We start from the raw sequence: 14,932 nt of genomic DNA, 5'->3' as shown, positions 1-14,932 counted from the left end.
CATTTTGTGTTAGAAGTATTGAAATGGTGGAATTTTGGTTTAACATGCCAAACCGAGGCAGTCATTTTTTGTCATCTCTGCCCTCTGCTGTTCAGGACCCGCCGCTCTAATTCTGTTTACATGACATCTGAAAAAGGAAGAACTCTACAGCCAGGCAGTATGGGACAAACGGAAACCTTGACTGTTAATAAACACGGACAAATGTGAAGGTGAGTCTGCCAGTCACATCGCATGTTTCAATTCTAAGCTAGCTAGAGGAGGCCAATTTCCCCTTTATAGGTCGCGCGCGATCTGCCCGGGATGAATTGAGTGGCTTCACTGCCCATATCAATAACAACTGAATACAGCTGAAAATACATCACAGGAGGGAGGGAATTATGCAGCTCCAACAATAGTTTGAAGAATATTTTCTGCAGATTATATCTGAATCTGTCAATCATTGTTCTTCAATGTTTGCTGCAAATAGACTCCCCAGTATATCAATGGATATGCTATGAATGTCACAACAGTATAATACAGTGTAAGGTCACTCAGTACTGTACAAAGCCACGGAGTAATGTGTCAGTGTTTTGTTTTGTTCCTGTTTTATAGCCTTTGTTAGGTCAAGTGATTTCTGAATCTCTGACTAAATATGAACTCTTATGTGTATCTGTGTGTATGTGTGTGTATGTGTGTGTATGTGTGAGAATGGTCATATGGCACAAAGACAAGGCATGTTGTGTTAAATGAGGTGTAGCAGCAATGCATGTTTGTTGTGGCCTGGTCAACTGCTGATCTAAACGGTGTTCACCTTCAGTTGCGGATAAATCGAATCAACCTTGTGACAAATATCTTTGCGCTATTACAGTTTTGTAAAACCATATACTTTATCTTAAAATCTGTCTTTGCTCCGCAGAGCACTTTGTCATCCCAAAATGGCGTGTAAATGTGAGAGGGAAAGAGAGCAGGAGTGTCCCAAAACAATATGAAATCATCGTAGCAGTCACAAGTGTTTGTCCACCCCTGCCACATCTGTGCAAAGACATGTTCCATCAGCCATCAGAAAGCGTCTAGGTAGTACAAGGTCAGCAGTGGAAGTGAAGATATTGCACAAGCAGACTTACGTCAACAGCTCCATCGAAATGGCACAGCGCAGGCGTCACACTAAACAATAAAGTTATTTTCTTCCCACAAAAATTAACACTGTAAAAAATTCCAAAAACACGCCCCGTTGACGGCTTCTTTATTGCAGCACAAATCCCTTTTTTTTCCTCAGTGTCTGTTTTTTCAAACATCCACTTATTAAAAAAAATGTTGCGAGTCTCAGTTTTGTAATGAGCGGTTCGAGAGTGCATTTTGGCAGTAGGTAAAGTCTTGTTCAAGTCGGGCACGTTGACAGCCAGGAGGAAAGATGGGGCAAACCAAACAGCCATGATTTTTGAGATTTAGAGTCTTGTGCTCTTTTTCTGCCTCACCCTGCCGATTCCTCGCCGCCAGCACAGTCATGTGAGGATCACATGCCGGAGGCACCCAGTCCCATGCTGGCGGTGTGGCTCATACAGGGCAGCGTCTGAACGGTCTTGGGGAAGTCGTGGGTGAGGATTCGTCCGTTCTCTCCGCCGCTTCCGTTGCCACTCATTCGGGTCAGGGAGGAGCAGCGCATGGCGTCGTTGATGGATTGCTGAAGACAGAAACATAAAAGGGATTATAGTTAGTCCACATATCTCACTCTTACACACATGCATGCATTATATCCTAATCAGAGCAGAGTTAATGCAACAGTTAGAGGTAGCAGCGCAGACAATTACTATAAAGGACTTTAAAATATAGGACAATAAAGATAGGTTATGCAGTTTCTCTTTCTTTATAAGATGAATTTAATCAGCTATTTGTGTCTCTATCTAAATGTGTTGCTGGCCCGCCAAGAAATTCAGGAGCAGATGTAGCTGTTCGGAGTCACCGGGTGCCGGCTTTCACCCTCTTAATGTGGGTCTGAGTGATATTCGCGGGTGGTAAACCGTGGTGCCGGCCGATCAATGTCCCACTCTGCAACAGGAGGAGCAGAGCAAAGTGTGGGCAGTAAGAAGGGGGTTGAGGCTTCACTCATTGGTTTGATAGCTTCATTCCCCATTCTCGCGTCATAAAAGCCACTGAGCCTGAAAGCCAACCTAATGATGTGTGATACACATGTGTGTGTGTGTGTGTCTTTAGTGTTTGCCTGCACCCCCTATAGTGGATTCAATTGGGCAAAGCGAGTGAGATCTAGAGGAACTGGTGAGTGCTGCATGGGGTTTGGAGATTCACACCAGCCTCTAATTGGAACGCCATTGTTGTTTCTTTCAAGCCAAACAGCATAAAGGCACTTCTGCACTAATACACTGCTCGCAAATCTCATCAGCATACTGATCAGGAGCCTCTTCGTGGGCTGATTAAAACGTAAAAGAGACTCATGTTGAAAATCAGTCCTTGTCTTGGGCCTGTCTTGTCTTTTTCGCTGTTTACACTGAGAGTATATCAGCGGGGGCCTTTGATGTTGAAAGAATGAAACAAAGGTTGTTTGTTGCAAATTGGTCCATGAAGCAGATGACTAAAAGCTACAATACCACTGCTGTCAGGAGAAATCTCACATCTCCCGATAAAATATAACAAGCAACAAGTCCTTCCTTTTAGTTTCTGGACAGACAACAGTTTGAGTTAGACTGTTTGAGGTTCGAGCAGTGATAACACACATGTACCAGGCCTGCCTTATGGTATACATATAAAGGATGTTCACCACAATGGGCCCTGCGTTTGCGAGACAGTCAGCAAAAAGAGAAGAAGGAGCAAAGGAGAGATTTGCTCAGAGCGACAGAGGTAGATAGATGTACCACTGTAATTCAAATTGCCTTTATACCTGTGCTGTAAAAGTAGTAAAACATATTCATTTGTGAGATTATATAAATGAGCAGAGTAATGGGATTTAACTAGAATTTGCCTTTTTTATGTGCATTTAATTAGTTGGATTTCATATAATCAAACTCAGTGAGTAACTCATATAAATCAAATCTTTATATCAACACATTGTCAATATAATACTGTAAAGGGGATGAGAGCAAACGGTACATTTAAAGACAACCTTTTCTCAAGATGAGTTCAACCCTGCAAAACTAACGGCCATGAGAGGCATGTTAGAAAAATAAAAAACGTTTTCTAAGTTAGATTTAAATAGATTTATTTTATTCAGTTTGTTGTTGCAATACTCATGTCTGCCACAAGAGGCTGAAGGGCACCACTACCCCTTTAAATAAGAAGACTTAAAGAACTTGACTTTTACCTTATGGCAAATTAGCAGTAAAAAGTACTTAACACAATGTAAGTATATGTGTTTGAAGTGCACAGAAATATTACATCTTAAGGGAAAACGTGGGGTAGTGGTGCACTTTTAGTCTGTAGTGGGCGGCAAACACTTGTATTACAACAACAATGACATGTTTTAACCTAGCAAATATCGTTTCCCTTCCTGTTTTGGATGAACAAAAATAATTATGAATTTCAGAAAGATTACCCCCTATTTTTTAAAAAAAAGATGATCTTTACAGTATTGTTTCTCTCTTGGCTCTGTAGTTCTGTAATATCAGCTAAAGTGCTACAAATAAAAAACAGGCATAATGGCAATTTTAGAATTAAGTGATTCAACAACATTGCAGTAGATCAGGGACGTAAAGACTGAGCGAGGTAGCGGCAGAGTTAGAGAGAGAGGTACAGGACAGCGTTTGGACTGCGGTGGAAGCCAACAGAGGCCCTACTGTGATCACGGTTAGATGGGCGGAAGGGTGAGGAGGCGGATGTCATCATCATCATTATCATCATCATCATCATCATCATCATCATCATGGTTTGAATCACAGCGTTTCCTACCCCATGGCTGTGCTCTGCCCTTATATCTTAACAGTGTTGTTGGCGTACAGGCCGTAGCTCTGCAGCTCTGTGTAGGGGGCGCTAGCACCACTGTCTAAGGCTGAGCAGTGAAAGGCCTGAGCGGCTGAGGCGGCAGCAGCTCGCGCGGTGGACACCTTCATTCGGCGCGACTCGGTCCTGGACTTGTAACAGAACTCCACCAGCGCCACCAGCATGGCCAGGCCCAGGCCGCCGATCAGGATGTAGAAGACCCCCGCCACATTGCTGAGGCTCAGAGCGCTCGTCTTGTCCTGGAGGGGGAGGGAAGGAGGGAAGAGGGCAGAGCCAAGGGGTGAGGAAAGATAGTGGCAACAAAACAGCTTTAAACACACAGGACTAAAACACTGATTCATACACACTTAATTATAGACAAACATTTGTTTAACTTAAATACATTACAGCATAGGAACACATACATATACACAAACTCCAACCCATACACACTTAAGAGTACACACATTTTATACAGATGACCCTGAAGACGAACTAGGCCCACATAGAGACAAAATACAGCACATATAATATACAAATAACATGTATAGTAAAAGACCAGAGGACAACACACACACACACACACACACACACACACACACACACACACACACACACACACACACACACACACACACACGCACACGCACACCACACGCACACGCACACGCACACGCACACGCACACACACCAAAACATCTTTAACGGAACCATATTTTGGAGGCTTGTCTCACAAAGTAAGATTGAATGTGTAAGAAACAGTGAAACCATTGTATAGTTGAAAAAAGCAAATAATGAAATCCACTTCTGCATATCGTATGCATTGTAGACATCAACTTTGTTGATTTAAAAAAGGACACCCAAAATGATCTCCCAGTGATTTATTCAATGTACATTTTAGTCAAAGGCATTTATCAAGTATTTGTTTTAATTTGGGAAATCAAACTCCTGATCAAAAGCAAATGTATTGAAACCTTTCAATTGATAAAGAAGACACGTATTCCCTGTTTCAGGCTACCTAGCATATTCACGTGGGAGCCATATCTTAAAAGCTGACTGTATTGCACTCGCTTTGTGAGACAGGCCCCAGAAGATGACAATAAATACTGGTCTGGAATTTATATTACTTATGTATACAATACTAAGCTTTTTAAACAAAACATATATTAACATTAAAGTAAAATACTGAAACACATGGTTCTTTTTCAAAAATATATATTTTTTAAGGGGATAGGGGTAAAGTAAAATGCACTCCACAACACATGCATTCATGCAGCAACAGCACAAACAAATCTTGGTTTGACATTGCTCCATTTTATCGGTCATTAATCTCTAATGCACTTAACTCACATTTATGCCTATTTATAGTCTGCTATGAAAGGGAACCATTAAGACCTAAATGAGTCAACCTAAAGGGCTCTCGTGAAACAATGGGGTCTAATGAGGATGTTGTTTTATGTAAATCCATTTTTGGAATATATTTGTGTCACTTGAGGAGATTAATAGAACATGAACACACTTTATTATGCCTCTGAACTCTACCTCTACATTTGGGCTTTTATTTGTTCTATTCACTTAAACCAAACCTTTTCTAGCCTATGGGAACATTAGCATTTAAATTACATTAAGTCTGCATTTTGACCAACGATAAAGTGGATACCCTGTGAGTCAGTAGAATTATGAAAATACATTTTATACCAGGGAATATGTGTCAAACTATGTGCTATGGAGGACTGAGAGATTGCAGCTTTTTGCATCACACATGGACTACACTTCATTTGAATGACCATTTAATTCTCTTCTGCTACATTCTTGTTTATCCCTGGAAGCTATAGTTGCTAAGCTTCCTGGAGTCGGTCCAATTCATTAAAAAAAATTAAAATACAATGTGTGTCCAAACAAAAAAACTAAAATTATACCACCCAAAGTACTTATTAAGTCTCTAGTCTAAGCCCTTCATAAAGCTATTTGCGTAATTTAGGGTAGTGAGTTGGAGTAGTTTGGGAAAACTTGTGAGTTTTTTAAGCAGATGGGGATACTACTGACAGTCAAATATATCACATTATTCAGGTTGTGAGTGCTGACTAAATATTTAAAGAATAGCTTTTTCCCTTCTTGCAGAGTGATAGATAAAAAGATCAACAACACTGGCATTTAAGTAAGCTTATGTTAGCATAAAGACTTCAACATGTGTAAACAGCTAGGGACATTTGGACTTGTTTGTTTATTAGATAAAACACTCTTCTTTTTTTTGTTTTTATATATGAGGTTTACCTCGCTAATCAGTTAGCATTAGAGGTGCTGGTAGGCAGAATTGGTCCCATTGGGATAGAGATAGCATAGCTTTCCCATGATTATCCTTCTGCTAGCCTAAGCTAACTTTAGCTGTTGGCTGTTGTTAGCTACATTCAGGTAGTTAGCGGTATTCAGTGGTATGAATCGTATTATATAACTTTCTGCTCTAAAGCAACAAGACCATTTCCCAAACTGTCAAATGATAACTTACTGTACAAGTCAATGTATGTTGCAAAATTAATACATCTTTACTATAAAGGGATTTAAAATGTCATTGCGGAGTACATTTAAATATAGATGTGACTGTAGACTAGCAAAACTCTATTTTGTTTATGCTACAAAATCTCTCCTTAAATGGAACTCTATGATACATCCTTAGATACATCTCAATTTCTTCAGCCCGTCATGGCACATCATTTCACACCCCTGTCCTTGAGTATCCAAATGTAAGGAAAAGGATGACAAAAAGGTTGGCACTTGTACTGTGTTGACAGGTTCAGAAGGCCAGCTGGCAAACACATTCAAGCTTTTCTGTCAGGGAAAACTACTGTTTGAAACAGAAGACAGCATTAACTGATAATGTATGAGCACAGTGGCAGATTGGTGTGACTCAGGGTCGTTCGAGCAGATTGCCAGGGTTTACATCCACACATGGACACAGTGCAGAGTGCTAGGGGCAGGATTATTATCAGGACCAGAACGCAAAAGGTTACAGCTTAACATGTTTGAAAGGTTAAGCAAAGTCAAATGCCTAATGTCATCATCTGTCCCCCTCACGTCCTTCTCTGTTGCTTTTCTAAGTCTTTCTCCTTGGGAAGGAATTGCAGATTGCGTTTAAACTGATTCATATTCAATCTACAGTACAAACTCAAGGTTATCATCACACTTGATCTGTATGTTGGAGAGGTTGGAAATGCATTTTTAAGGGGACTGGAAGTGGAATACAAATTACTCATACCACTTTTTACTTGCAGATGACTGCAGAGGTTATATATTTAAAATAAATATTTTTTCTATTTACACACTGTCAATGAACATTAAATATCTGAAAAAAACAAACTCAGCAGGAAAAAAAGACACAAGAGAAACACGTGAGTAATGGCCCGAATATAAGACAATGATTTTAGCTTTTGATGGCTAATGTTTGCCTACCCCAGAATTGTAATCGCAATTACGATTATGGCTTGCAACGATTACGAAAACAACGTAATCGAAATAAAACGATTATTTTTTTATTATTACTTTTCTTTTTTAATTATTTTGTTTGTATTGGTTTTTCAGCTAAATTATACTTAAAGTTCAGGGTAATCAACTGTTAAAAACATACTGTTCAAATTTGTTTTCTCCAATAAATTGATGTTTTCAAAGTAAATGGATAATCGTTTTTAATAATCGTGATATCAATTATTGACCCAAATAATCGAGATTATGATTTTTGCCATAATCGAGCTGCCCTACCCCAGAAAGATATTGTGGTTCAACTGACATAACTGAGTCAGTCTGCTGACTTTATGAACCCGCTCTATTTCTACTACTGTTAAACTTTGCTTTGGCATTAACTATGGTCTTTTTATTGGCATTGGCCAGTTACAAATCAGGCAGACTCTGTTTAACTTATGGAACGGTTCTGCTGCCACATGTTAATGCTACAGCACAAATGGACTGGACTGTCATTCTAGAAAAATGTCAAACCCAATTAAACAAATTCCCACGTTTAAAAGTGCTTGCTGATCACGGCATTACACGTATGTATCATTTATTCTCAGCAGTAGGACTTTCAAACTAAAACAATTTTTTTAATTAAATCAAGAGGATTTAATTCAGTAATTTATTTTAGCAGATTTAAATATTGATTCTCTAACACAATATATGTTAAGCACAGTGTATCTGCCTACTGTATATTGTTCTGTATAGTGTTCAGCCGATGTTTAAGTCAATCCCAAAACTGGTACATGGGAGTTTGCCTTATGTTCGGGCCAATACAGCAGTACTGCTAGAACCACATGGGGGGTACTGCTCAGTGTAATAGAGGCTGAGGGCTGGACTTGGGGGATGGTCTAGGATCAGGGGTAGTGCTTGGAGGTGGTGTGAGGGGACAGGTTTTGGGTCGGAGACTAACCTTTCTTCCGGAGTCCTTGCTGCCACACTCCCCTTTATCGTACCACCATTTGTTTTTCAGTTTGTCTAAGACGGCTTGCTCATTGAATTTCAACACCGCTAGGTTTACTGGGATTCTTCCAACCATAAGAAAATAACATAAATAACATATTATACCATGTTATTTTATGTTATTGATTCAGAGACACAGAGCAGCAATTACATACACACGTTAATGCTTGCTTAAAATGTAAAAAACAATACCTTTTCACACACACCACACACACATGTATATAAAGCAGAAACATCATTATAAACATCAGAGTTAAAGTGATATGCATTAATACTCCATCTAGCTTGGTCGGTGGCTCCCTGAGACACTAGATGTGTATTACTATATCACTTCGGGGTAACCGGCACACTGCGAACGTCACTTAAGCAACACGGAGGTCCCAATTGCATCTTTTGTGAAAGGCGTAATTTGCTAAAGTTAACATCTAATTTTAACTAAATAGAAGCATGGGCTCTTAAAACACGATTGAGCACCGGGGATGCAGATGGTTTAATTAATAAACACTGATCACTTTTAAATCATCAATGCTGGTTTAGTTGAAGCAGGGGACATGATGCAAAATGTCCCTCTCTGTGGTTTGCAAATATAGCCACCGCTAGCCAAATAATCACCCCCCTTCGCCTGTTTTCTTTGCCCTTTCGCTACACCACAGAGAGATTAAGTGTTGCTAGAGTGGCAGTGCAGTGTGGGCCTGCCGGTTGCCCCCCTCCCCACAACCTCCCACTCCCAGTGGTGGTGGGTTACCCGCAGGGTTTATCAAACTGGCTCTGACCTTGGAGTCCCCGCCCCCGCTGCCGCACTCTCCCTTGTCGTACCACCACTTGTTTTTCAATTTGTCCAAGAGGCCCTGCTCGTTCAGTTTTAACACTGCCAGGTTTACTGGGTTTCTTGAAAATATGATAAAACGATAACCATTAGGAGACACTCTATGGGACAGATATAAAGAGATTGGTCGCATGGTGGTGGTGATTATGAAAAGATTGACATTGAAACTCCTGCATGTGCCTACTGATATGGAGCAGGAGTGCTGTCTTTAGATGCATGTTAGTTGTGTATCTGCAATGGGCTGAAGAGTGCCCATACAGTAGCAGAGTCAGGTTTTACCATCAGGGGCCTCAGAAGGAGGCAGAGCACAGACTGTGAATGGAGATGCCTTGGATGCGGAAGTCGATCTACAGATGGTAATTTCCTTTCAGTGGCATCAGCATACAGATTGCTATGGTAACTACCCATCAATATTCAAACCACAAGTGCTTCTCAGTGAATAGAAGCCTGTCTTGATTCATTTTGAACTGTAAGAAGATACAAATGCAGACTGAGGTTTTCAATGTTTTAACTGCCAGGTTCAATTCCACATCAAGCTGTTTCCTAATCAGGCTGAAAGGAAACTGTGTGGCCAACTGTAGCTGGAGTCCTGATCGTGAATCTATATGAAGCAGCTCATCCAAAGCATCTCCCCAAGGCTTGCTCTCTGTCTCTGGTGAGCGTGTGTGTGTATTTCCTATAGCTGACTGACGGGCCACGGACAAAGACTCTCTCCATCCACAAATCACAGAAAGGCACACTCTGCAATCAGAATTTGCATAAAAGAAGTGAAGATTACAGCCATTACCAGATGGTTTTTTCTCTCAAATCAGTGTCAATTCTTCTGTGGAGTGAAATTTGAGTTTGGTATTGTGTCTTTCCCCCCTAACCCTAATAAACAACACAGCTGTAGGGAACACAGGTATCCTCAGAGCTGGTAAAACCTCTGAATTCTTTCTCAGCCCAGAGTAAGCAGGCAGAATAAAAGAAGTCAAAGTGAGTGAACATGGAGACCTGCAGGTCACTTGTTACGTTTGAAGTGAGCAGACATGTCAGTCAGGCTACTGTACTGCATGTAAGGTGGGATGAGTTTAACAGTCAGGCAGGCATGGTGGTGGCTGGAAATCATACGTGTAAAAATGAAGCAGGGGGAATATATGCAGAACATTTCACAGACGTGTAGTTTGAAGACAGGTCGTCAGTACATCCTCTAAAATGAAGAGTTAGGTCATTTTAGTATCTTTATTTTCAAAGTGCTACTTTCAATTAGACCTGCACTGCAATACGCATGTTAGAATGCATATGTATTGTCATATATCCAGTGGCTCAGATCTGTCAGGTCAGAACAGCCCCAATACTGACCTTAATAAGCAGATTGAGTATCATATTACATATTTTCTTTTCTGCTTTGTTTATGTGCTGCAGTGAGCTTACTTTGATGTGTTAAGGTACTACTGTTACTCTACACTTGTGAAAACATTCGTAAGCTTTTAATAATATATTGACAGTGTCATTATAACTTAGCTTTATAACCAAAAGTGGATGCATGGAAGTTTTCTTAAAGTATATTTTCTGCACTTTGTCCCGGAAATTAGTTTGAAAAGTTGGATGGACAGACTAATACGTGTGCTGTTTGTAAGTACTCTATCCATACACATCACCAGTAATCAAATATCGTAAACTGTGTATGTTACTGTACGGTATGTATTTAAAATGATAACCAGATCCTGAGTTAAAGGTTTTAAAGAGAGAAAAAGTCTAATCAATTGCAAATCGTTGCATTAACAATGCATTGCAGGTATCATTGAACCCAACTCTTTGAATTCAGTGGACATCCCCTGATGTGTGACCCCAGGTGACAAGTAGTCAAGTTCTCCTTTAACCATTAAAATGTATGAATTATTAGGAACATACTCAGTCATGAATGTTTGTCATATGTGGCCAAAACTCAGTATCAGACATATGCGAATGTCCACAGAATATAAAATATCACATTAACAGAGAGAGAAAGAGATAATGGGGACATCCTCGGCTGATCAACACAGCAGCACATTGCTACATTATAGGTTTGGACCAATCTGAAATGACCTGTGAGCAGATTACTCTCACCAGTTACATTGTCACTAATACAACACTTAGTTGCTGCTTGAACTGTGTTTTTAATGAAAATTGAAATGGAGCCTTGAACAAGACGTTAACGACATCTCAAGACAGCGGGCTCTTTCTTGGGGCTGCCAAACAAGGTGGAAAGCCTGAATGTATCTTTAGTACGTTTGAATAACATCTCCCCATATGGCCCATTGAATGAGGCCTAATAAAGATAGATTAAAAGCTTCAGATGCCACCAGCTCCAGCGCTCTCTCTGTACTTCCAACACACATATGAATGGGAACTTAGTTTAGGGTGTTAATGTAATATGAAAAGGTAGCACATCAAGTATGAATTATTGTTCATTACATTCATTATCACATTGAATGTGTCAAATATAAATGCATCTCCGCTGACATCACATTTGAAGTGTGAGCCTTGGCGTAAGTGGAAAAGTAGCCATATGGATTGAAGCCCTCCATAAATGGTTATCCTGCTTTTAAAGGCCTTGTTGGTTCGTGAGAGGTGTATTTACATGTTGTACGAGTTTCTTTGTGTTGAAGGGGACACTTCAGATTCAAAGCAGTCACCAGCCACAACACATGCTCATCAAGGTCGAGAATGTAATTATATGGCAGCAGGAAAACAAGTGCTGCTTAAACAGGATGGTGCATCTCATAGTCCTACTTTACACTCCTGCTACTGCTCACAAGTCAGCTATGAATAGGCTATCTGCATACATTCATATGCAGGCACAATTAAAGATGGTTGGTAGTGTTGAACATTGGAATCATGAAGATGTAAATGTGACAGTGTGCAAAAAAAAGGCCAAGTTAAATGAAGCTGGACAAATGGATGCCATGCGTTATATTTCTGAGCATAAAACAGGATACTAATACTGAAATGTTGTTTTATTATGATAAAAAAGTATGCATAAAGGCTTCAATAACTAAGGTCAATGGACAAATCAACAGGTCACGGATGAGGCTCATGCACAAGCTCCACTAAAAGCTCTCATAGGCTTTTATCTAGCCATGCTGCAGTGGCAGGGGCTTACCTGAGAGGGGAGCCCTTTGGTGTGGCGATGCCATAACCTTTAGAGTCAAGGTTTCCTCCCACCTTCATAGTGTCGCACGGTTTCCTCTGCTCTATGTACTCGTTCATTGTGGACTCCAACAGGTAGGCATACTTGCCCTTAGACTTCCTGACTCTCATCACGCCCTCGTCTGTCGTCTTGACAAACACAGGCGGGTCGGCCGACTTCATGTACGACCACATCTTCTCAAACACGGCGATCTTCGACCTCTGAAGGCCAGAGTTGTTGAAGAAAGAGATGGGAAGACAGAGAAAGAGACATTGTCAGTGTGAATACTCTAAGTTAAAGATATATGATGCTGTTTTGAAGCTATAATTATTTACATTTTCATACAATAATTAGATTTTAATCATATTAATTTGAACCTGCCTCGACTGGTGACCGGCCTATCAGTTTTACATTTCCGTGAAGAATGAAGAAGAAATCAAGATTGTAAAAGGGTTTGACAACAAGAATACCGCCCAACCTGTTGCCATTTTGGATAAGTCAACATTTAAACAATTCTTTGAACATTTTAAATTGAAAGGTTACTGAACACTGTCAATTTTAGTTCTCAGAGAGAAAATAAATCGATCCAGTAAAAATCTGAATTGGCCAATCAGATTTTGAAATTTGAAGAAGAAAATTGCCATCAGGCATCTCTAGTGTTATTGTTATAATACTTCAAATTTCCATTTTATCATTTTGAAATACTTTCTATGGTTGGCATTTGTTTTGTCTATGGTTGGCATTTGTACATTTTGTAGTTAGCTAACTATCTAGTAATTTTCATTTTAGCGGCATAGCAGGCCATTCCTATTCTGGATTCAACGGGAAATGAAGGATGCATGATATCCAGTATTACCGTGAGTAATTTTATCTTGCGGATGTGAGCCTTACTGTTCGCTGTAACTCCTAACATAACTTCTGATGCTTCTTCACATTAAAAGCGTCCAACTGGCTGCTAACCACAGGGTTGATTTCATTGTGAAGCAGTAGCAGGAATGCTGTGTATCTGTCACACAGGTAGACATTGATGGTCTGAATGAATGTTTCAATCTCGGTTCCCCACCCTGAAGAATTCTTTGGTGGAGCCAGCATCCAGCGTTCCATAGGCGATCTCCGTCTGCTTGGCCAAATCCTCAGCGCTCTCTATAGGAGACACCATCCTCTCCACTGTCAGAAAGGCAGCCAAGTTGGCAGTATAGGAGGAGATGATGATGAGGGTGAAGAACCACCACACGCCTCCAACAATGCGGCCCGACAGAGAGCTACAAAAAGAAGGTCAGGACCTTTGGTTAGTCACAAATAGATTGAAGACAATCAGGAGTCAATTACATGTTAAAGCAGTGCCATGGAAGACAAATAGCAACACTGTCTTTTTCTCGACAGTTTTGCACGCAATCGAGAAAAGCAATCTAAATACCTTGTGATGTAAACACCATCCAAATGACCTACATAGCCTCACACTCGGTCTGCACTCACACATCTTCGTTCCACCAGGCTTGGAGAGCTTAGCCCCATGTGCTAAGGAAAGATAACCAGATCCACAAAGGCCCACTCAGCTTCCTGCCTGCCAAATTAATCTCACTTTAAGAAAGTTGCCAATATGTTTTGTTGAACCACGCACTTTAATTGTTGGATATTAATAGGCCGAGGGGAACACTTAGCAATACTCTAATTGCATTTATTAAAAAAAACAACGAAAAAACAACAACTGGGTGATTTAGGAGCAACATCCCATGAGTAAAATTGCGGTGTCTTCTCTCTCTCTCTCTGGGCGTGTATCTTCACCCCCAGAGGAGCCAGCTCGAACAACAGCGACAGCAGAAATCATGTCGCGTAGCACGCCGGGTCCCCGCTAGCAGAGCCGAGGCACAGAGCAGGGGAGCTTAAGCAATGAACATGTCACAAATCTGAAACAAAAAAGGCTTTCATGATTCACCTTTGTGCCGTCAAGCCAAATGGAGCGTGAACATGAAGGCGAGATTAAGTATGAAAAAAAAAGAAGGGAGAAGCTAAGACGTTATCATTTAAGATGCTTTTCAGATGACGGGCGGATGATGAGAGAGCAGTCAGGGAGCGAGCGCAGAGAAAACACAGGATGGATGCAGAGCCTTTGAAAATCAGTTGGGAGAATGCAGAGCTGTCTGCAGTGTGTGTGTGTGTGTGTGTGTGTGTGTGTGTGTGTGTGTGTGTGTGTGTGTGTGTGTGCGTGCGTGCGTGTGTGGTTTCTGACTTGTTCACTGATCACTGTTCAAAAGGGAGTGGGTACGGTTAAGCTTTTCTGCGCAGTGAGAAAAGCAACATGCTCTTTCAGATACCTTTGTGCATATTTAGTGTTGCAGTAAATAATTCACAATTGTCTTGTGTCATAACTCTCCGTGTCAGCTCTGCATAGTTATAGAAGTGAAACATTCCACACACTGTGACATACTTATACTCCAAAGTTGACCACATCTCAGTCCTCAGACTTTCTTTGACAGATTAAATACATATTCATGTGAACATAGTTTAAGAAGAACCCATCAATCCATAGGCACCAGCAGCACCGCCTGTATCAGCATCCAAGTCAAAGGACCCCCATGCTGAGC

At 40.7% G+C, this 14,932-nt stretch overlaps 1 protein-coding gene across 3 annotated transcripts in view; it reads right to left on the bottom strand.

Moving 5' to 3' along the window:
• Positions 1–1,323: 1,323 nt before the first annotated feature.
• Positions 1,324–14,932, bottom strand: part of gria1a (glutamate receptor, ionotropic, AMPA 1a) — a 79,922-nt gene continuing 66,313 nt past the window's right edge. Inside the window, exons 12-16 of one of the 3 annotated variants that reach the window (XM_034092612.2) lie at positions 13,411–13,609; positions 12,321–12,568; positions 9,144–9,258; positions 4,032–4,166; positions 1,324–1,660 (exon numbers count right to left, since the gene is read on the bottom strand). In XM_034092612.2, the coding sequence (XP_033948503.1) occupies positions 1,493–1,660; positions 4,032–4,166; positions 9,144–9,258; positions 12,321–12,568; positions 13,411–13,609 (865 nt within the window). In that variant the 3' untranslated portion in view covers positions 1,324–1,492. Of the gene's footprint in view, positions 1,661–3,876; positions 4,167–8,320; positions 8,436–9,143; positions 9,259–12,320; positions 12,569–13,410; positions 13,610–14,932 lie in introns of all 3 variants that reach the window. The other 2 variants (XM_034092614.2, XM_034092613.2) reach the window with 2 other exon arrangements.

This window comes from Pseudochaenichthys georgianus, chromosome 10 (assembly GCF_902827115.2).
Source record: "Pseudochaenichthys georgianus chromosome 10, fPseGeo1.2, whole genome shotgun sequence".
Taxonomy (NCBI): domain Eukaryota; kingdom Metazoa; phylum Chordata; class Actinopteri; order Perciformes; family Channichthyidae; genus Pseudochaenichthys; species Pseudochaenichthys georgianus.
The sequence above is the reverse complement of the archived record's forward strand: the minus strand, read 5'-3'. Positions and strand labels throughout refer to the sequence as shown.